The sequence below is a fragment of the Gymnodraco acuticeps genome, unplaced genomic scaffold (assembly GCF_902827175.1).
Source record: "Gymnodraco acuticeps unplaced genomic scaffold, fGymAcu1.1, whole genome shotgun sequence".
NCBI lineage: Eukaryota > Metazoa > Chordata > Actinopteri > Perciformes > Bathydraconidae > Gymnodraco > Gymnodraco acuticeps.
Genome location: NW_022991977.1, coordinates 1 through 22,413, shown reverse-complemented (window position 1 = coordinate 22,413; position 22,413 = coordinate 1). Strand labels below are relative to the sequence as shown.

Below are 22,413 nucleotides of genomic sequence, written 5' to 3'. Positions count from 1 at the left end.
GAAAATAGAAATCTCTAAAAAAAAGTTGTATCATCAATTGCTGCGTTACAATCCCAGCCTTGTCAAATATAAAAGGTTGACAAGCTCTTGAAGGCTTCTGCTCCTTTGGCACAATGAGCCCTTTCACACGCTCAAGGTCAGACATATTTTCATCACTTTCCTGAGAATTTCCCCGTCACACTTAATACGGTAGTTAGTGAAACAGCATTCATTGATGGGAGTTACTCTGTAGGATTATTCTCTCAAGAAAGAAGGTTTCTGATTATGTTTGCACATGAAGCTTACAAAAAGAGCCCCAGAACAATAGACAATGTCAAAGAGAAAGTCAGAGGGCGAAGAATGCAGCTGATTGTATCTTTAACAGTCGCCGTTTCAGTCTGCAATCTGAAGAAACCACATTGTAAGCCTCTTGAATCAACTTTTCATGAGTCTGTCCTAACAAAAAAGCACATAAATGAATGAATTAAGATTTGCATACACTGCAAACACACACACACACACACACACACACACACACACACACACACACACACACACACACACACACACACACACACACACACACACACACACACACACACACACACACACACACACACACACACACACACACACACACACACACACACACACACCCACACACACACACACACACACAGGAAAAATACATTCCCAAGACTTCATTAGACATGGAAGCAATGTTAAGGATTTTATTCCAGTCACATAAATAACATATAAAATAGCAATTCTATAGTGGCATGAAGTATTTACAACTGTTAAAATAAAGCGGCAATACAAAAATCATTAAAAAAAGTGCTTTTCAGTGGATTTGGCTTTAAATGATGATACTTTTACAGATTTGAGTATCTGCCATTTGAAGTGCAATAACAATAACGTGAGTTATCTTTTTTCCCCATCGCCTCTGAGAGGCACTACTACTGTTGGCACGTCCCTCCTGGGTAACAGATGCTCTTTAGTAGATAGGCGCGGTTCCATTTGCAGAGCTGACAAAAAATAAGCAGAACATTGTTTAGTTTGAGCTACATTCATAGTGGTGCAGAAAATGAAAAGAACACGACATTCAGGCTTGATTTTTCTTCATATGCCCAAATTTAAGAACAATATTTTTAACATTTAAATATGTTTTAAGAGGTATTTTGGTTTGCAATTGCTCTTATAACAGTTAACACACAGGGAGACAGGACATGTACCTTTGTCAGGCTGGCAATCTAAAGACTTTGGAACTGTAATAACTCCGGCTTCAGGTCTTCTCTGGTGTCATATGAGCTATGGTGTCATAAGGAATTTATGTCAGAATTGTTGGATTTTGTCATTTTTATGTTAAGATTTTAGTAGTTCACCAAAGGGTGTTTTATTAGGTATTAACTTAGTATTCTGAAATGTTAGTGTTAGTCGTTGCAACTTTGAGAGAACAATGATTTATTTGTCAAATAAGCTTTAACCTTGGCTGTTAAGCATGCATGTGCTTATATGAATTGGTCATGTTTAAGGAATGTTAATCTGGCTGTAATCAGGTATTCACTTTATCTTGATTTGAATTGAATTCATAAGATGTTACGAATCTTTCAGTGCCTTCATCTCTGTATGTTTTTGTTTGTCAAATCAGGCTACATGCATTCCTAACAACTTTGTCACAGAGTCACAAACTGTTCTTTTTATTGAATTTGATTATTAAAGACATTGTGATTCATAAATCCGGCCTGAAGGGAATTTACTTCCTGATGCTGTGTCTATATCACAGCCGGTTTTATTAAAGGATTTCCTGTTGACTTCCCTCATTCCTCAGCAGAGGTCAGGAAACACAGACCTCTAGATTTCCTCAAACAGTTAAAAAACTCAAAAACTGTGAAGAATCTGAACCTGAGTTACCTTCTCACAAGTTACTGCATATTACTTCACTGCATGCTGTAACTGTTTGCAGACATATTTGCTAACATTGACCTGTACATTATGTTCTGAGAGTACAACAAGTATATTTAAAGTTAAAAGGAGCAGAAAGTGAAAAGAATAAAAAGCATAATCAAGTAGGAGTCATGCATTATGAGTAAAGCAGTGGATCTCACCCTTTTCTCTTCAGAAGAAACTTGTGTAAAAAGAGCGCCATTATACACACAGCTGTAAAGAAAGAAAACATTAGAATATGCTTTGTATTTCAACTGAAAAATGTAGGTAAATGTTCTCCCGAGGACAAAATATTTACATTACCTAATGAAACGAATATCACACTGATTATAACAGGCATGTGTCCTGAAAAACAAATGCAAAGTTAAATGCAAAGCATACATAAAGTTCAAACATCTTGATTGTAACGAGGCTCAACAACTCACCGACGTCCTGGTTAGTATCTACAGCCTCACCAGGCTTATCTGCAAGTTTACAACAGTTTTATTAGTATGTAAACTATTTTAACTGGCATGAACAACAGCACTCACTCAGGCTGCATCAGAAACACTATACACACAAAAAGGTCTGTTGTGTTGCTGCCAGCTCATTCCTCTCAGTGTCTCCATGTTGGATTATTAAGGCAGAGAAAGACCAACACATTAATATAATAGCTGACACAGGGACTGAGGGAGGGATACATGTCTGAATATTAGATGACAGTTATCGTCAGTTAGTAAATTACATTTTGTATTATCCGCCTTGCAAACAATAATAATTAGAAGGCGAACTCAGAACCATGAATTAAATTGAGAAATAGCCTAATTGCTTTCTGCTGGAGATTTAATTGAGAAGATTAATACCACTATTGTTCGCTGTTGAATATGAGGCTATATCCAACAGATGGTTAGCTTAGTTTAGCATAAAGACGGGAAACATGGGTAAACAGCTAGCATTAGAATTCCCCCATACATCAGAAATGCACTTATTATCTCATTAGTTGAATATGTGCAAAGTTTAAAAACACATTGTACAAGGGATTAACTGCTGGATTATATATATTATGTCCGCTGTGAGCAGTCTTCGCTTGTTGCCAGGCAACTGCCCAAGACCCAATAAATAGTAATGTTCCATTACCCCCCAATTAAATATCACATTGTTGTTGTGTTTACACTTAGGTTCTTCTGAGTCTTTATTTATTCCCTTGAATTTAACTTGTTATTTCAAGTTTTTCAGGAAAGTAACTTAATAGTCAGGGAGAACTTTTTGTGTATGAGAGCAGCACAGAAGTCATTTTATTTTGTGTTATGCTGACACAAATTCAACTGCTTTTATTTTATGACTCATCTAAACAATTTCAGCTTAAACAATATTTGCAGCATTCCTTTGTTTAAATCCCACAGTACGGTGGCCGACAGGTGCAAACAAATTCCAACGGCCCAAAACACGTCCATCAGGAGAAACGCACTGCAGCTTCAAAAACGATGTACAATAACTATCACGGTCACTGGATATGTACCTAAATAGTTAGTTTTATTGGATTATCTTAACAATGTGATCGCAGGATTCCTTCTGATATTATTTCAAATATTTTGTAAGCTAGCTAGGTAACCTAGCTAACCTAGTCATTCAACATATACGAGCTACACTAACAGCTGGTTCACTTTATAATCATCTAATCACTTTAGTATCCCTGAGCTTTTTTTTTTTTACTTGCAGCATTTTTGTATTTGCTGTGTTTCGTTTATGGCGTGCAATTAGTAAACTTTGCACATGTTTCGTCAAGTTGATGAATGTTTTTCTAAATCCTGCGCATCTGTTGTCAAGTTGGTGAAGATGTTTCTTTATTTGCGGGTTTTGTCACATTTGTGTCTTAACATTTGCATCATTTCTGAAGCTGCAGCCAGTTTCTCTTAATGGAAGTGTTTTTGGCCGCTGTAGCGCGTTTGCCCTGTGGGCTACCATACTACCGTGATGATAAACAAACTAACAAGACGCGCAGTTTATAAGGCTACAAGGAGGGCTCCGGAAGCATCTGCTGCTGGGAGACACAGTAAAAGCCCAAGCTACAACTTGACAGCTTTTTAAAAAATGGTTCAATACCTTGAAATGAAGACGACGTCATTGATGTTACAGTGGTTGTAGCTTTACCTTCAGCTGTCACATTTTCTCTGCCACCTTTGAACAGAGAGATCACAGCAATTCTTAGTTCTTCTAAAGCTTGGACAGAATACATGTGATTTGTGAAGCTGAGAAGCAATTTCTGAGATGCATGCGACATGCACATAATCCAATCATGCTGCCAAGTGCTGTGCCTAAAAGGTTTTGAACTTAATTACAAGGCCATCAGTTTGTTGGGAGACATATTTATTTACCTCCTACAGCTGCTGTTGTGCTGGTTCTGACAGTTTTATCTCTAAGAGCTGTGGGTGTGGCAGAGGAATCTGTAGAAGTGGAAAATAATAAGTCAAAATGTCTTAACAAATGATAACATATTGTGAAACTGGATTTCTTGTATGGAGGCGATATTATTTCTATACCTTGTGCTGCAGGTTTAGGTGTTGGTGTTACCATTTCTGTTGTAGTTATAGCTTTGGCCGTCACTCCTATGAATTTCTCTTGGGTTTTAATAAAATACAATTAATCAGAAGTTTGGTCGAGGAGCATTTCAGTTGACATGCAGAATGTGAAAAATCTTCCCCTGATCCTCCTACATCAAAAGGTTGCTCTTTAGTCAATACCTTGTTAAGTTGTTAAGGAGAGTATGAGTGTGACAGTTAGTATTAAAGCAACTGTGAGTGAGCACAGCCATGAATGGTGAATAGAGAGATGTTGTGAAGCTCGAGTACTGCTTCATCGAAGCGCTGGGATCAGAGTGTCTGGAGAGGAGTTGAAGTGATGATGTGTGAACTTGAAAGTGTTCAATACAGAGTGTCGTCAGTGACACCATGGCAACACCTACAGCATGTGCACTGCATTTAATTGAATACAGTATATTACAGATAAACACTCTGTTCATGTTCATTAAAGATTGGAATGTTTTGACCATGCCTGCGGTAGAGCAAGATTTACCACTGATCACGATACAAGACAATGTCAAAGCATGCCAGTGGTTTTTCTGAGGAATATTACATTGCAGGCAGAATTTCATTAAGGGGATGTACTACTCGTGAACTGGGTACATATTTCAACTCATAGATATGAAATATGAAACTTCACTTTATTATTTTTTACCTTAGTGTCTCCCCTTAAAAGCGCCATATTTTGGGGTTCCACCTTTCCTGTAGTGTGTTATATAGGTTTAAGTACATATAAATGTCTGCAAAGGCTTAAATCCCAAAGTTCCCTCTAGAGGGAGTTTCTCTCACACACACCCTGCCTTAAACGCCTCCATTGGACTCCTTTGTTTTCTATCCAACATAGTGACATCACTATGTAACACTTGTGCTTGTAATGGCTATAGTGCTCCAAATAGGAAACCTGAGATGAAATGACCGTAATAAGGCCCCTTTAAAATAATTGTACTATTCTGTTGTACGAAAATGAATAAAACGTTGTCATTGTACAGATGGCCATTACACTCTTTCATGCAAGACTTTGAGTAGGAAAGCATCAATGTTTTAACAGCAGAAATGTCTAAATTCATTCATTACGCCATATAAAGACTGGAAATCTATCTACAAATATATTGTATGGTTTGAAAATGGGGGGACCTAATGTAAATAGATTTGTTTAAACAATGGGTTAATACATGCAAAACCACCTGTGTGGTCCACATCCACATGAATGGATTGTCCTTACCTTCACAAGTCGGCGGTGGAGAATCGTATTCACCAGTTTCGCTGCACTTAGTGTTCTTTTTCCCAATCAGGGTGTATCCGTCTTCACACACGTACTGTATGATTTCTCCATACATTGGTTCATCTTGAGAATCCCATGAGCTTTTGCCCTTGGTCAATTTCTCAGGTATTTCGCATGTTACAACTGAGGAACAAGACAAACAAATGTTTTTCACACATTCTTATTATAAAAATCAAGAGTAAATTCAAATAATGCATATTGTTGTGTTTAAACTGTTGTATATGCTGACAAACAATGAGAATTGAGAAAAAGAACAAAGAAGTCAGTAAACAGAGGAAGAAGAACTTCATAAAAAAACAACCCACTGCTGTCTTTTGTTTTTTGTTGTGGGAAGAACCAAACAATAGTTTATGTTTCTGGATGCAGCTTCATAAAATACAAAAACAGAGGGACTTACTTTCACACTTGGCCTTTCCAACCCAACCTAAAGCATAGCACTGTTTGAAGCTAGATCCACTGACTTGGAAGCTGTTGAAAATAAAGCAGGGGCGGTTTATTTAAGGAGGATTTGATAATGTAGAGTTATCATTTTGTATTGCAACAGAAGGGCAATTTCAACTTTGATAGCAAATTCTTACAGAGTTCAGTCAAGAACTAAAAATGAACCAATATCTCAACGTACACAAATAGGGAGAGCCAAGTTTCTAATCAGCAAAACCACAACGTAGCACTTCTGGCAACAGCTTTATTTGTCTTTGAAGACTTTCTGGTTATCTTTAGAGACTGTTTCCATTAGCGAATCCACCTTGACTTCAGTCATCTAAGGCTAATTACCAGCAGCACTTTCTGTACGGCAACTGTACAGCAAAAACACATACTTCGTGGGGAAATGATCATCTACTGATGGCATCCTTTGTGTTGTCACTGTGTTGCCGACACGTGTTTCTCTACCTTTAAATAAATGTATAACTCAGCTAGATAGCAATTACATGGGAAAAATACCTTTCACATTAATACTCACCCTTTGTCGCAAATGACTTTTATTACAGCACCAAACAGGGTACCGGCGCTGGTATTAAAGCTCATATTCGGTCGAATAGGAGGGAGACCACAGTCCTTCTCTGTAATATAAAACAAACATTAATACTGAACTTTAAGGTCAGGGTATTCACTTCAAAAGGACTAACTAAAGGTTTGATAAGAGTCTCTGTAATTGACTTACTCTTGCAAGTGAGATCTGGTTCAGTCCAATTATCATCAATGCAGGTTATAAACCCAGAGCCACTGTCTTTGACAAATCCATTCGCACATTCTATGGTGACATCAACACCCTTTGGAAAAGTATTCATTAGAAGTGCGTTGTCAGTTAGGACAACATCTCCCCTTGTCTGAGGTTTGGGGCAGTCGGCTAGGGGGAAAAAAGAGACAGAAATTAAACATGAACAGCGACTTATTTTTGTTTTAAAATCTGGCATAATAATGATCCAGTTCCAGACAATAAAACAGTAGATCTGAAAGCCTTTTATCCAAAAATGTAAGTAAATAAATAAAGCTAATATCAGACTTGTCATATAGTCATTTATATTAAAAATTGAAAATCCCCTATGTGTAAATTATAAATGATGGTAAATATTATTTTAGTTGCTCACTTTTTATTAGGTCATAAAGTCAGCAGTTTAAAGTTAGTTAGTCATTAACTAAGAGTCCTTTAGTCTCTCAATACTTAAGCTGTTAATTCATGGATTTTTCGTCCAAGAGTATCTCCAAAACCGTGCAATTTCACAGTGCTTTTCTAAATTATTTATGACTGATGTATAAACATTATAGAAAAAGATACAATAATTCAATAACTATTAAAGCCTATGTGAAGGATGTCGTTATAAACGGGTCACTGATACGTTTTCGTTTAAGCATCTTCATACTTAATGGAGTTGTGTTATCTTTAACTAAACCACAGAACATATCTAAGATATTCAGGGGAGTGCTCCTTTATTTTGTATGATCATTGCCTTTTTCCCATTTTCTATTTAGAAGCACATTGCCTGCTGTATAAAATGCGAATGCGCTATATAACTGACAGAAAACTTTACAGAGAAAAGAAAGTAGTAGAGAAATAATTGCTGAAGTTACAGTTGTACTCACTGAGTGGCCACTTTAGGTGAACATACTCTCCATATTATTTATATTTAGGAAGATCATTACATTCAGTTTTTTTCCAGAAGTTTCTAAATGATGTCCTTCCCATTCCATAACAAAACATGTTGACTCAAATACTAAATCATATATTAACATTAATTAAAACACTTAAATGGCAGTGTTGACATCCATGGAGAAAATACAATTTTTTATATTTGTTATTATCTACTGTTATTTTTTTTTTTACGAATATCAGACATATTTAATGTTACTGGGTAGCAGGATATACAGTATACAGTATTTATACATATTCAAATTGGAATCTATGATTATTATTGGCATAATAATAAAAGAAAAGTAGAGTAAGCAATTATCTGTTTTATGTAGAGTTGACCAAATATCTAGCCTGGCGTATCTTGCTTGAACAAGTGACTAATAAATATGATCTCATTAACCAGACTGCAAAATTGATGTAAAACTAACCTGTTGCCTTCGCGAAGAAGAGGTGGAGTAACAGCAGAACTTTGACTGTTCTCAGTCCACAGGTGTCCAGGAGAACCTCCATGCTGGGCTGCAGAAGCTGACTGAAGATCTGATCCAGGTTCTGTCTCTTGTTGATCCAAAAAACCCTGAGAGGCGATGCAGAGCAGCGAGTCGCTCCGCTGCCAGTTAACTGTGGTCCTCCCCTGAACGCACCACTGGATTACTATCTATTTTTGACCAAATTAGCAGAATTGTAGGAAGTTAGAAAAGAATGGCCTTCACAATAAAAGCACAAAGAAACATTAGGTAAATACATAATAATAAACACATTGATAATTTAAATCAGCCTACCTTAGTTTGAATTACAGATATTTGATACATATCATTAACCAATCATAACATTGATGTGTCTATTGTGACAACATTCATACCATTATAAGTAGCTATGTGTATATTTGCACTTAAATATTCAGTGACTAGTTTTTATTTTATTTTTATATATGTTTTCATAGTTTTTTCTTCTTATCTACATCTTTGTGTGCCCTGTTTGTTGTTTGAATAGCGATTCATCTATCTATACAGCGTTAACAATTGTCTTATTTTGAAAGGCAAAAAGGAAGTTTCGCTTTTAAAATAGTAGCTTGTATTCCAGAGGCAGGATAGACAACATTCACAGACAGGTTTCAGGCAGAGGTTTCGGAAAGACATGTCAACAATTTCAATGATATAATCTGAACGACTTTGCTGAGTTTCTTTGTTATTGTGTGTGTTCTTTAACTACGCCGTAAATTACACAACACACATTTCTAGTATGACCACCGGTAAGAGAAGCCCAGTAGTCCAACCTCCTGTAAGAAGTGGAAAGGTCTCCCAATGTTTTGCAAAGCCAAACAGTGGAACATTGTGGGTGTGTCCTGGAAAATTGGGGGTAATCCCTCTTCGGGTTCTTTAACAGGGGAAGCCCACAGCCTGTTATATTTTACCCTACTTTTTGATGAGATGTACACTTCTGTAAAGAAAACCAGAGGTGGGAGAAGTATTCAGAAGTCCTGCATTCAAAAATATTACTCAAGTAAAAGTACAAAAGTATTAGCATCAAAATATACTTAAATATCCAAAAGTAAGAGTAATCATTATGCAGATTGGCCCATTTCAGAGTAATTGTTTATGATATGTTCTGATTATAATTATTGATGCATTAAAGTGTTATCAAAGCTGGTAAAGGAGAAGTTAGTTTTAATTACTTTGTATACTGCATGGTAGCTTGTGAATTTACTCCAGGTGTAACTAAAGTCTGATTTAAGGGTTGATTATATTTCACATCATTAATCCAAATCTGCAAAGTAACTAAATAAATGCGGTAGAGCAAAATTACACGATTTACCTCTGTTTGTTTGGAGTAGAAGTACAATGTAGCAAAACATGGAAATACTCAAGTAAAGTACAAGTATCTCAAAAGTGTACTTAATTACAGTACTTACATGTACTTAGTTACTTCCCACCTCTGAAGACAACTATTACAAGAACATGATGACAAATATCATAATACAAATACATCTGAATATATATGGCCTTGGTAAATAATAATAACAATAGCAGTGCTTTAAATTGTATTGGCAATAATAATAATAATAATCAAACAAATACAAAAACAATGAATGTGAAGATTGTGGTTGCTTTCTGCAGTAGTTCATACAGTAGATGCAGAGTCTGAGTCACTTTTCTAGCTTTCAGTGTTTCTCATGGTTACATTCCACAATGTCCCCTCAACAAGGGGGCTGTGCCTCGTTGCCTCATTGCCTCACACACACTCACACTCTGGGTTGAATTCCAAGGAGTTCACTCCACCACCCATTTCCAACCACATGCGTTTGTTGATAGGGGCCCTCTTCTTACTCCACCCAGAGTTGCCTAAGAAACACAGACATTACAAAGAAACCTGGCAGCAAAGAGCTAATGAAGTTAAGCAGCCTGCATCTGTTCTCTTCAGTGAGCCAGAAGAAACACCAGGATATTTTTGATTATGAGATTACATCACTGAAAAACAGGATAATATAGAAGCTTGGGGTCTCTGGTTGGTTGGGATGGGTATTGCCAGCACAATGCTGCAAAACAAAAACAATATGGCCTTTTCAAACTGTGTGGGGCACCTCACTTCCTTTTAAGGTGCTCAGAAAAACTAGCATTAGTAGATAACGGATGCTAGTCGGCCACACCACTTATCTGGAAGTCTCTGGCCTGCTTCTCTTATCTCTCCAGACACCCTTGTCCAAGTGAAAGATTAAGACACCTCCCTTCTCAACAACCAACCCAGACGAATGCATCTGCTTCTCTTCACATCTGATAATGAGGTTCCCACCCAAACCTGGACATCTGTCAAATGATGCATAATTCACCTGCCATGTCATCCATTTCAGACTGAATTTGATGTAATGAGTATCAGTAACTTAAGTTGTTGCTCCACTAATACTTCTATTTTCTTCATATACTTCTCTATGATATAACAGATGTTACAAAAATAAGGGCTACCTTACTTTTTGGGAAATAAATACTTCTTTCCCATATTATTCACCTCTCACAAATCTTCATGAACAACAACATAGCTGTGACGTTTAAGTACTCGTTTCCTGCTGCAATAAATGTCATTTTTCACAAGAAAGAGCTCAAATGCTGCATATTCTTACGATATATTTGTTACAATATGCTAAACTCTCTTTAGAAACATCTTCTTAGAAAAAATCTAACTGCTAGGAAAATGATAAACTGAGTCAATATATTGTATTCATATTTAAATTGAAGTGTTCCTCCTCTCACCATGTACACTCAACACCTCACTGTAAGTTGGTGACATCTAGTGGTGTGTTAGAGGGAAGGCACTGACTAATGAAAGTAGCAGTGGGATAATCATGGTGTAGCTGCTAGCAAAACAACCTTTTTCTATGCAACTGGCTCAGATAATGAAGAACAACAAAATAAGTTACCATAGCTATGCAGATGACACACAAATGTACGTAACAATTTCACCAGGAGACTATGCTCCAATTCAAACACTGAGTAAGTGCATTGAACAAATCAATGACTGGATGTGTCAGAACTTTCTCCAATTAAACAAAGATAAAACTGAGGTAATGGTTTTTGGAGCCAAGGCAGAACGTATCAAAGTTAGCGCTGAGCTTCAGTGTGCAATGTTCAAAACAACAGATAAAGCCAGAAATCTAGGTGTAGTCATGGACTCTGACCTGAGTTCCAACAGTCACATTAAAACAGTTACTAAATCAGCCTACTATCACCTAAAGAATATATCTAGGATTAAAAGACTAATGTCACAGCAGGATTTGGAAAAACTTGTCCATGCTTTTATCTTCAGTAGACTCGACTACTGCAATGGTGTCTTCACAGGTCTCACTAAAAAATCTATTAGGAAGCTGCAGCTGATTCAGAACGCCGCTGCTCGAGTCCTCACTAACACTAAGAAAGTGGATCACATCACTCCTGTTCTGAAGTCTTTACACTGGCTTCCTGTGTGTCAAAGAATAGATTTCAAAATACTGCTGCTGGTTTATAAAGCACTGAATGGTTTAGGCCCAAAATACATTTCTGACCTCCTGCTAAATTATGAACCATCCAGATCTCTCAGGTCTTCAGGGACTGGTCAGCTTTCTGTCCCCAGAGTCAGAACTAAACATGGTAAAGCAGCGTTCAGTTATTATGCTCCAAATATCTGGAACAAACTCCCAGAAACCGGCAGGTCCGCTGCAACTCTGACTACTTTTAAATCCAGGCTGAAGACTTTTCTTTTTGTCGCTGCTTTTAATTGAACTATTCATATCTTAGACTGCACTGTAACTTTTATCCATGTACTTTTTTTCTTTTAATGTTTAATTGACTGCCATGTATTTTTTTCTTTTAATGTTTATTTTATTATATTTTCTTTTTAATGACTGATTTTAAATGCCATTTTCTTAATCTCTTTCATTTTTTGTAAAGCACTTTGAATTGCCTTGTGTTGAAAAGTGCTATATAAATAAACTTGCCTTGCCTTGCCTTGCCTTGCCTTGCCTTGCAACCAGAATTGTGTACAAGGCTATCTTTAGCCATAGACATTAGTAATACTACTACGTACTGCTTGAAATATACAAAAAATCTAGTTTGTTGTTTATTAAACAAGAAACAGGTGAAAAAGTGTGGGTTGTTCAGGATGTAAGCAAATATGAATGTGTGCCTATTCCCACCTCTAATTGATACTAAATCTATATCAACAAATGCTTACCCATTTTAGATAAAGGTTGCATAAAACACAAATACATCTCATATTTGTTCGACATTGTGCAGCAGAAGGTCATTTTTTCACACATTAACACATTGGGGTTAGTGAAACGTAATGTTTAGATATTCATCCTAGGGTGTACATCTGAAAAAACTTAGAATGTCTATGTTTTCTTTGTGGTTCTTTGCAGACAATTGACCACATCCTCTATGAAATAGTATGAATAAAAATCCAGTTCGGCACAGTTTCAGGCATTTGAAAGCAATTTAAGTTAATTAACAACACATGCACCTTGAGCAGTACCGAAGGAGTGGCAGACCGGGGTGGTGGTTCCCCTATTTAAAAAGGGGGATCAGAGGGTGTGTGCCAATTACAGAGGCATCACACTACTCAGCCTCCCCGGGAAAGTTTACTCTAAGGTACTCGAAAGGAGGGTCAGGCCGATTGTCGAACCTCAGATTGAGGAGGAACAATGCGGATTCCGTCCTGGTCGTGGAACGACGGATCAGCTTTTTACTCTCGCAAGGATCCTGGAGGGGGCCTGGGAGTACGCTTATCCGGTCTACATGTGTTTTGTAGACTTGGAGAAGGCGTATGACCGAGTTCCCAGGGAGTTACTGTGGGAGGTGCTGCGGGAGTATGGGGTGAGGGGGTCTCTACTCAGGGCCATCCAATCTCTGTACTCCCAAAGCGAGAGCTGTGTCCGGGTCCTCGGCAGTAAGTCGGACCCATTTCCGGTGAGGGTTGGCCTCCGCCAGGGCTGCGCTTTGTCACCAATCCTGTTTGTAATATACATGGATCGGATTTCGAGGCGTAGTCGTGGGGGAGGGGGTCTGCAGTTCGGTGGACTAAGGATTGCACCACTGCTTTTTGCAGATGATGTGGTTCTAATGGCTTCATCGGTCTGCGACCTTCAGCACTCACTGGATCGGTTCGCAACCGAGTGTGAAGCGGCTGGGATGAGGATCAGCACCTCCAAATCTGAGGCCATGGTGCTCAGCAGGAAACCGATGGACTGTCCACTCCAGGTAGGGAATGAGTCCTTACCCCAAGTGAAGGAGTTCAAGTATCTCGGGGTCTTGTTCTCGAGTGAGGGAACAATGGAGCGTGAGATGGGCCGGAGAATCGGAGCAGCGGGAGCGGTACTGCAGTCGCTTTACCGCAACCGTTGTGACGAAAAGGGAGCTGAGCCAGAAGGCAAAGCTCTCGGTCTTCCGGGCCATTTTCGTTCCTACCCTCACCTATGGTCATGAAGGATGGGTCATGACCGAAAAGAACGAGATCGCGGATACAAGCGGCCCGAGATGGGTTTTCTCCGCAGGGTGGCTGGTGTCTCCCTTAGGGATAAGGTGAGAAGTTCGGTCATCAGGGAGGGACTCGGAGTTGAGCCGCTCCTCCTTCGCGTCGAAAGGAGCCAGTTGAGGTGGTTCGGGCACCTAGTTAGGATGCCACCTGGGCGCCTCCCTAGGGAGGTGTTCCAGGCACGTCCAGCTGGGAAGAGACCAAGGGGTAGACCTAGGACCAGGTGGAGGGATTATATCTCTTCGCTGGCCTGGGAGCACCTTGGGATCCCCCAGTCAGAGCTGGTTGATGTCGCCAGGGAAAAGAAAGTTTGGGGCTCTCTGCTGGAACTGCTACCCCCGCGACCCGACCACGGATAAGCGGGAGAAGATGGATGGATGGATGGAACAACACATGCAATTCAGACCATTCCGTCTGTAGCTATTAAGGCTACTCTACTACGGCTGTATAGAGTTCTGAATGACTCAGTGGCTTTCATTCACACCAGGGTCAAAGTCAAGGACTTGATGGTAGGGTTATTGGCAGTTATTCACGGATCAAGTGTTTTTTCTATATTGACAAACATTTTCAAACAAATGACTGCTGTAGATGCCTGAGGCGGAGACGTGCAATTGCAGCATGAATTAGATGGAATGCACTGCAGAAGATATAAATCTATCATACCTATCATAAATCTATCTTTGATGTTAAGGTTTATAGTTTCAAAGGAAATGATTCAGTCTTAATTTAAATTAATCAAATTATGAGCTAACCTTAGCAATCTCATTATGTAGTCTTTGATTAACTACTTATAAATGAAAGAGGCCCTTTAAGTTTTTTTTGGTTTTCTATTTCCTGTAGTGCGTTACATAGGTTTTTGTGCATGTAAATGATCTGCAAACACTTACATCTCAAAAAGAGGTGCTGCAGCAGAGGCACTATGAGCAAAATACAATTGAAACCTGAAAATGAGCACTATAGGGCCCCTTTAATGGTTTGCAGTTACACCAGTTGTTTCTAATTCAGTATGTGTCTTTCATTAATGTGTTCTGCCTTCTTTGCTCTTCTCATTTCAAATAGGGCCCTATTATTCCAGCGTGCGTTTGAAATACTGATATTTAATGGACACGACGCATACGTGGCATATGATGAGTCTTAGCTTTCTCTTGTAATGGAAAAAGCATCTTCGTGCAGTGGAGCTTTCTCTGTCGAGAAGAGCAGTCGGCTACCATGACAACTGGAAATCTGCCATAGAAACAGGAGCTCTGGCTACTTTTTCATATAAAAGGCGGTGTTGTATTTAGTGCATAAGAAGCTGTTTAATCTTAATGTGTACAATTATGACAGAAATAGAATAAAACGGTTTGAATGAATTGATTAATTTCAGTACAAGAGATCCAGAAGGTGTTTTCAGTAAAACTTTATTTTTCAGTGCATGAACGGAACACCATGTCAAGGTCATAGTCTATCCTTTTCAATTATTTTTTAAATATGTTCTCTTTTTTTTTTTATACATAAAAAAATAATGGAGCGATTTAATATACCTCTATTTTTTTCCCCCTTGAAAGAGCACTCAGCAAGTATTTATAAAGGTGCTGTACAATGTACAAACATTTACATCTACTGTTCCTACAGAATGTAGAAGATACCACAAGGATTGTTTTTCTAATGAAGCGATGCAAGGCCACAGTATGATACAGAGATGAAATAAAGAAAACCAAAGCAGCTAGGAGAACAGTGCAGGGGACATATCATAAAAAGGGCATTATCTGACTAACCAGTGACCTGCCTGTACCTAACCCTTAGTTGGATTTCAACCAACCACTATTACTATTGCACACAATTTACCACTGGCTCATATGTGTCCTCATTTTAAACCTGACAGCTAACTCTCTTATACAATCACAGGCTCTTATCACAGTCACGCACAAAGCTTAACCACCATTTCACCAACATTGACTTTATCACACGTTTGCTACTTTTCTGTGTTCCCTGAGCTCGTCCTAATATGTCTTTATCTTATAAGCAGTTGTGCTGAGAGTATATTTCCTTTCCTCTGACTGACTTTACAGTGTAATCCGATTATTTCTCATTTTCATTGACCCCATGTTGGAACCAATTGTTTATCTCTTCAGCTCAACAACCACTCAAAAACATAGGAAGTGGTGATCTTTGTATGCCAGTTTTACATCAGCAGCATCTCAGTAAGCCAACACATTACCCTCTAAGCTCCATTTTCCTTCAAGCCTCCCTGTCAGATAATTATACAGCAGACAAATACATACATTAAAAACCCTCATTTTTCTTTTCTCAGTGGGCAATGGTTAAACCATTAGGGACTCTTGCACATTATAATATAAATTGACATTTTGGCCTTAAAGAGAGAGTCTTTAAAAAAAATGAAATAGCTTTATAAAATAATAAACATATTACCGATAAGAATAAAATGGCATTGGTCGCAAGTCAACAACACAGATTAGATACAACTCATGGTCATTCTGATATGCTACAAGGGCAGATGCAGTGCAATGGAATTCAATATATATTTAAGTTAGAATCTGCAAAACATGACACATTCAAATATATATGTAGATATAATATTTCACAATGAGACACGTTTGAGCGATTGCGAACATTTGGTACAGCGGTTTGCGCGTTACCTATACATTTCATGAACTACGAGATCCATGGTAATTCCTAGCACTGAAATACATCGGAGGTGAAAGCTCAAATAACATGGGACAAATCTCTGGATTCTATATCAAAAATGTGGAATGGCTTGGTTACAGCTACATATACACATATTATTCTATCATCTCAATAAATTACACACTGGTTGCTTATCATACAAATGGTAAACAAGATCTCAAACCACAAGTTTCTGGTCTTTTTAATGATACTGTTCGTAAGGAGGAGAGTCACGTCTGCAATCGTAGAACAGTCTTGAGTCCCCGGTAAAGTGTATGCTTGCTGGATTGTATTCGAAATGTGCCTGGCGTGGTAAATGAGAACTATAAACAAGAAAATCATCCTCAGTGATGTGCAGAACACGTGCAGTAAAACAAACAGAAGGACCGACTGCATGCAATTGAGCAAACGTTTAAGAAAAAGACAGTCAAAATATCCCGCTATGAGGCCGAGAGCTAAATGAAACCCGAGGTGACAGTCACACTTGGTGTATACTACAGACGAGAGGCTAGGGCCTATCTCCTTTTCTTTGCATATGGGTCATTGCATTGTAATGGGTGAAGCGCTGTTGGTAGTCATGGTTCCACAGGAGGCTCCCAGGATTGGCACATATTCACATTTAAAAATGTCGTGTCTGGTGAGGCCCCGAGCATGCCGCACATGCTTAAGTCTCACATCAAAGATGCTAAAGCAGCGGACAAGGCAGAGGGGGAGTTGCTACATGCCAACACGTTATGTCACAGAGTCCAAAGAGAACATCTGGAACATGGACCAGCAGGTAATAAAAGTGGCACCATGTTGCCCTGTTTTATGGAAGAACTCAGAAAAACAACCCGCTGAGGGTACTGTTAAATATTCTCAAGTCTGGGTGATTCAATATTTATCACAAAGGGTCTTGAAGGACCTCTGCTTCGGTGAGGATTCTGGCTGAGCTGGGCACTTTCCAAGGGCCGGGGATAATGGGTCCCTTTGGGCTCTGCGGGGTCCCTGGAGAACTGTTTATAGAGGCCACAAAGTCTTCCCTACTGCTGACTTCTTTGGAGTGAGCGAATGTGTCTTCTCTTCCTTTTGCCTCTCTTGGTGAGACCACGGACCCTTTTCTACTCCACAAATCTTTAAAATGCAGCAGTGATTCTCTTTTGTTGACGGTTCCTTTACTTGAATTCTTGTCTTCCATGGATTTCTCATTAGCATCTCTCTGCCCTGAGTCTTTAGATGTACCTTTCTCGCCTTCTCTGACTTTATGAGACGTCCTGCGGTGCTGAAACTCTCCCCCCACTCTTCTTATGAAACTTTCTTGCTCATGGCCAGGCTCGATCCTTTCTCCTCTCCCTTCCATCTCTCGTCTTTGTGAGTATTTTCTGGTCTCAATGGTCCCCCCTTTGCCATTTCTCTTTTCATGATCCAAGCCCTCTCTGCTGGAGGAGCTTTTTAATCTTCTCTGTGCGCCTTGTGGATGTTCCGCACGCTGCACTGTTGAAGTTGCTTGCTGTGCAGCTGGAGGAGACTTTCTAGGGCTTGTGGATCGTGTTTTTGTCTGAGACATCCTTTTCCTAGTCAGCGCTCCTTCCTTCGGCTGACTCTCAGTCTTTTTGGGACCGTAATGCTGCTCTTTGGCTTTAGGAAATGTCTCCCCTGTGTTCTTTGGGCTGCTTAGCTCTCTGGGGTCCTTAGGGGGCCTGGTCCTTCTGTAGAAGTTAATATGCTCAGGGGAGGCGGGAGAGAGCCTGTCTGCCTCTTTCTCTAACCTCTCACCACTCTCCTTCACTGAGTCCAAACCCCTGCTGCGGGGCTTGTGTCCTTGGGGGGAGATGCTGCTCCAGCTGTGCGAATGTTTCAGATTGCTGGAGAAGGGAGGGGAAACAAAGTTGGAAGCCCCGGTGAGATATGGAAAGGAGAGGGGTGACGTGTCTGATAAAAAGACCTCTCCGGGTGAGCTTGCAGGTGAAATGACTTTTTGATCATGTTGACCTGAGAAAAAAAGCACACATTTTACATTAAGACTCATTAAGGGCATACAATAATTTGAATACACACACAAAAAAAGAAATGTAGCAAGAAAGGTTAACAGAAGGAAAAGAGACAAGAATTACCAAGGTAAAAGAGAAGCAGCCAGTAAAAGCAGTGAAGATGTTAGTGTTGGTGCTCAGTGTAGTAGCACAGAGTAGAAGAAGCTGTACTACCTGCATCAGGGGCAAGAGAAGAAGAGCCAAAAGAAAACAAATGGTTAGAGATTCAACGCATAAATAAAAAAGTCAATAAAGAAAGTACATTTAAGTCGATACGGGCAGAGTTCCAAAATAGGCTCGGGAAACAAACAAAAGGATGGAGTCATTATCATTAGCTATTAGCTAAACGTCAGGAGTATTTATGTATTCAGCATGTATTTAACGACTGTGTCCTTCCCCGTAAACACATTTAGTAGATACATCCAATCTAGTTGTTAACATAATTTAATTGCGTTAATCTAACGTGCAACATTCTACATTTGGACGGAACCAGGCAAGCTAGTTTTTATGCTAATAGACAACTTGCTCTCATCTTAAAGGGGCCCTATTATGCTCATTTTTTGTTTCATATTTGTATTTTGTGCCTTAACTGTGTGGGAGAAAAACTCCCTCTGGAGAGCATTTACATGGAGAAAAACATATATATCACACTACAGGAAAGGGAAAACCCAAAAAAGCATAATATGGCCCCTTTAACTTTGACAGACAGACAGGACAATGATATCAAGGTCCTTTATAGCTCTCTGTAAAAAGTAAATAAACCTATTTCCCAAGCTATGCCTTTAAGGAGTTTGTAAAGAAAAAACAACAATACCTCTTGGAGAAAATAAAGGATTTTATGCCAGATATAAATGAAATATGTAAATGCAATTAGGTCAACTAAGTACTAAAGTTCCCCTACTATCCTTCACTCTGCCAAAAAGACAAACTAGCAATAGCTTTCTAGGCCCGAGAGCAGTCTGTATTGACTTGTAAACTCCAAGTGAATTGGTCTCTGTTCTGTATGCTATAACCATCATTGATTTAATGGTGTGTGTACTTACTGCCGTCCTGAGCCAGGCCCGCCCCTGGTCTCAGCAGCAGCACCACTTTGCTTCCTCCAGCCTGGATCAGCTCGATAGCCCGGGTGTGAGAGATGCCGCGTGCCGGCTCCCCGTTAATCTCCACTATCTCATCTCCAACCTGTCAGTAAAAACAGAACAGGCAATTACCAAACAGAAACAAATCTGATCGAAACCTAGTTTACTCCGCTGTGCATACATTCCCACTTTCACTCAAACAAACAGAAGAGGTATGCCTTCACAAACACGCTACATATGTAAGTATCTAAATTGCACACACAGCCTTGTAATACCCCGGAGGTATCGCCTATTATTGGAGACAAAATACCTCGTGATAAACAGTGTAAACATGTTATCCTGTTAGGATCTAATGGGTGTTGACATTTGTCTCCACCCTTGGCTAGGCAGAGTTATGCACAGATCACAGCTTGGCAAGCCTGAGATGGATTTCAGCCAGCAGCTTCTCAACTGTTCCCTCACTGCACCGTCTCCCCTCTCATCCTGACAATAACAGAGGGATTACTTCATGGCCATGGGGGAATTTGTATTTAGCTGAACCTCTTTCAGACAGAAAAAAGTACAGGGTCCCTCAGTGTGAACTTTCCTGGAAATGGACAGCGTCATACATCAGGCTCTCTCATACACTGTTCATAGATAAACCATGAGAAACTAATGCACTGTGTATATCCCAGAACATATATCTTGAATGTATTGTAGTATGTGAGACCGAGGAAGTACAATAGTAGGACGTAGGTTAAAGTAAAGATGACTTATTTGTGTCTTCAGGGTTGAGAGGGTTCCTTTAAAAGTTAATTCAGTTACAATTACTAGTTTAAAAAAAAAAATTAAAGTAATGTTACCTGATTACTTTCTGTTACTTTTAGATTACCTCAATATCAAATACAATGCAAATAAATGCAAGAGAAAAAATGTGTCATCTTACTGTCCACTTACTGCATTAAAATATATTTAAAATAAAAAAAGAGTGAAAGTAGTCTAAATGAAAACCTAAAGAACATTTTAGGCATTACATCTACCAGTAATATATTGATCGGTATTTCAAAATGCATTTTGACATTGTAATCCTGTTAGTTATCCCAATGTTTTTGAAATGTAACAGTAATCAGATTTATTTTTTTGTGATTTAGTCACAAGCCACATTCTTAACCTAAACATAGCCAGCATTTTTGTTTTCCCTTATTGTAACCAGAGCGCAGATTGACATGTTTCTAGACATTCGTAGGTAAACACACACAAAATGTAGAATAACTTCCCGTGAGATATCACATTACCCATATGATCATACGTTGCCTCAGTGAGAAATACACACAGACGCACTCAAGGAAACACTAGCTTGAAAAAAATACGAGATAGAAATCTATTATAATAAGCAAGAAAAGGATCCAATCAAATCTTAAAATAGAGGCCTAAAGACCATCTCCACACTCTCTCTCTTATTGTGCAGCTTGGAGATCTTGAATTACTTTGCTAAATGAAAGCAAAAACTAGTGTAAACACATCTTAGCTGAAAGCACCACAACATTATATCCTGAACACTGTAACTGGCAGTTGTTGTAACTCTATTCATTAGTTTTATCCCTGGTGCATTCAACACACTGCAACAGAACTAATATTTGTTTTACTGCTCTCCTTCATAAACGAGTACATGTGCAACATTAGATTTCAGCCATGTAACGCTCAGTATAATAGCTTAGCAAACTGTATAACAATATGAAATGTAGCAAAATGAGCTCCCAAGGAACGCATTCACTTTGATTTAGTCAGTTTCTTTTGCTTCTTGTTAATAAAGTCTCTGTGGATGGTGATACCTGTCTGTCGATCATTCAGTCTGCCTGCCATACACTTTGTCCCACAGCAAGACATCTTAACATTAATATTCATTGTCCAGAAAGAATGAATCTTAATAGTTTCATGACCGTCTGACCTTTAATTTTAGAACATTTTATGTGCTTTCCGTTGCTCAACTATGCACACAAGATATCTCATAATCTGATATGTGAATTTCAATGAAATACTCCAAGCAGATTCATTAACTCTCAGAGATAATGAGCGAGAAAAGAATGACCCCATGGCCTTTCTTGTAGCTCATCCCTGAGGGGACTCCGTATGCTGTCAGCCCCTCCACTGTGAAGAGTCTAAGAATAGCGTAATTAGCAATATGTTGTGTTTTCCACCCAACACTGAGTATATGTAGAGTCATTGGTTAACTGGAAAAAATGATATCCAGATAAAGAAATAAAACATTCATAGATATCCTATAGAAACGTTAAACTCCCTCAGCATGATTATTCTTCCAGGTTGTTCCAGCAGTACAAACCAATTCCAGTCCTTATAGGTCAGAGTTGATATAAGGAATTATTATAAAGGAAATATATTTATTATATTATATAGGAAGCACTCACATGGATCCTTCCATCTAGCTGAGCAGCTCCGTCCTCAGCCAGTCTCAGGATGTACAGGCCCATGTTGTACTCTGTTCCCCCCCGCAGGCTAAAGCCAAAGCCCCTGGGACCCCTCTCCAACTCTACTGTCAGGCAACCCTGCGCCATTAAACACAACACAAGTCATCAATACACTCACATAGAGACAGATAAAGACATGCAATAAAATGTACACACTCATGCACATAACATTTCCATGAAACCACATATACTTGCTGGGCTTAATGAATACTTCCTGTGATAAAACAAGTTCAGGGTGCAGTTTCTTTAGATGGAAAACGTCATTGCAAAACAGTCTTGTTTAATTATTGCCCTTTTTTGTT

General features: G+C 39.0%; 2 protein-coding genes across 4 annotated transcripts; both read right to left on the bottom strand.

The window, feature by feature from the left end:
- Positions 1-696: 696 nt before the first annotated feature.
- LOC117536211 (complement decay-accelerating factor-like) lies at positions 697-8,522 on the bottom strand. Of its 2 annotated transcripts, XM_034200991.1 has the most exons (13): positions 8,323-8,522; positions 6,926-7,111; positions 6,725-6,824; positions 6,161-6,231; positions 5,704-5,886; positions 4,443-4,520; positions 4,278-4,346; positions 4,006-4,080; positions 2,349-2,387; positions 2,227-2,268; positions 2,085-2,136; positions 1,212-1,287; positions 697-1,004 (listed from the first exon to the last, which is right to left on the bottom strand). In XM_034200991.1, the coding sequence occupies exons 1-12, from the start codon at positions 8,402-8,404 to the stop codon at positions 1,230-1,232; spliced, it is 1,035 nt and encodes a 344-aa protein (XP_034056882.1). In that variant the 5' UTR covers positions 8,405-8,522; the 3' UTR covers positions 697-1,004; positions 1,212-1,229. The 2 variants fall into 2 exon arrangements, with proteins under 2 accessions (XP_034056882.1, XP_034056883.1); XM_034200992.1 differs by lacking the exon at positions 1,212-1,287.
- A 6,829-nt stretch (positions 8,523-15,351) lies between these two features.
- LOC117536205 (membrane-associated guanylate kinase, WW and PDZ domain-containing protein 3-like) lies at positions 15,352-22,189 on the bottom strand (the record flags this gene model as incomplete). 2 transcript variants are annotated; one of them, XM_034200974.1, is given in 4 exon segments in its annotated part: positions 18,238-18,529; positions 18,652-18,741; positions 19,611-19,749; positions 22,052-22,189. In XM_034200974.1, coding segments are annotated over 3 exon segments (327 nt in total), but the record flags the coding sequence as incomplete, so codon positions are not given.
- Between the last annotated feature and the right edge of the window lie 224 nt (positions 22,190-22,413).

Excerpts from the sequence above, each read along its gene's own strand:
- LOC117536211 (XM_034200991.1), bottom strand. The coding sequence starts at position 8,404 with ATGGAGGTTCTCCTGGACACCTGTGGACTGAGAACAGTCAAAGTTCTG. Across the intron at positions 7,112-8,322 it reads CTTCTTCGCGAAGGCAACAG|CCGACTGCCCCAAACCTCAG; the intron begins GTTAGTTTTACA and ends TTTTCCCCCTAG. Across the intron at positions 2,388-4,005 it reads GACGTCGTCTTCATTTCAAG|ATAAGCCTGGTGAGGCTGTA; the intron begins GTATTGAACCAT and ends GTAAACTTGCAG.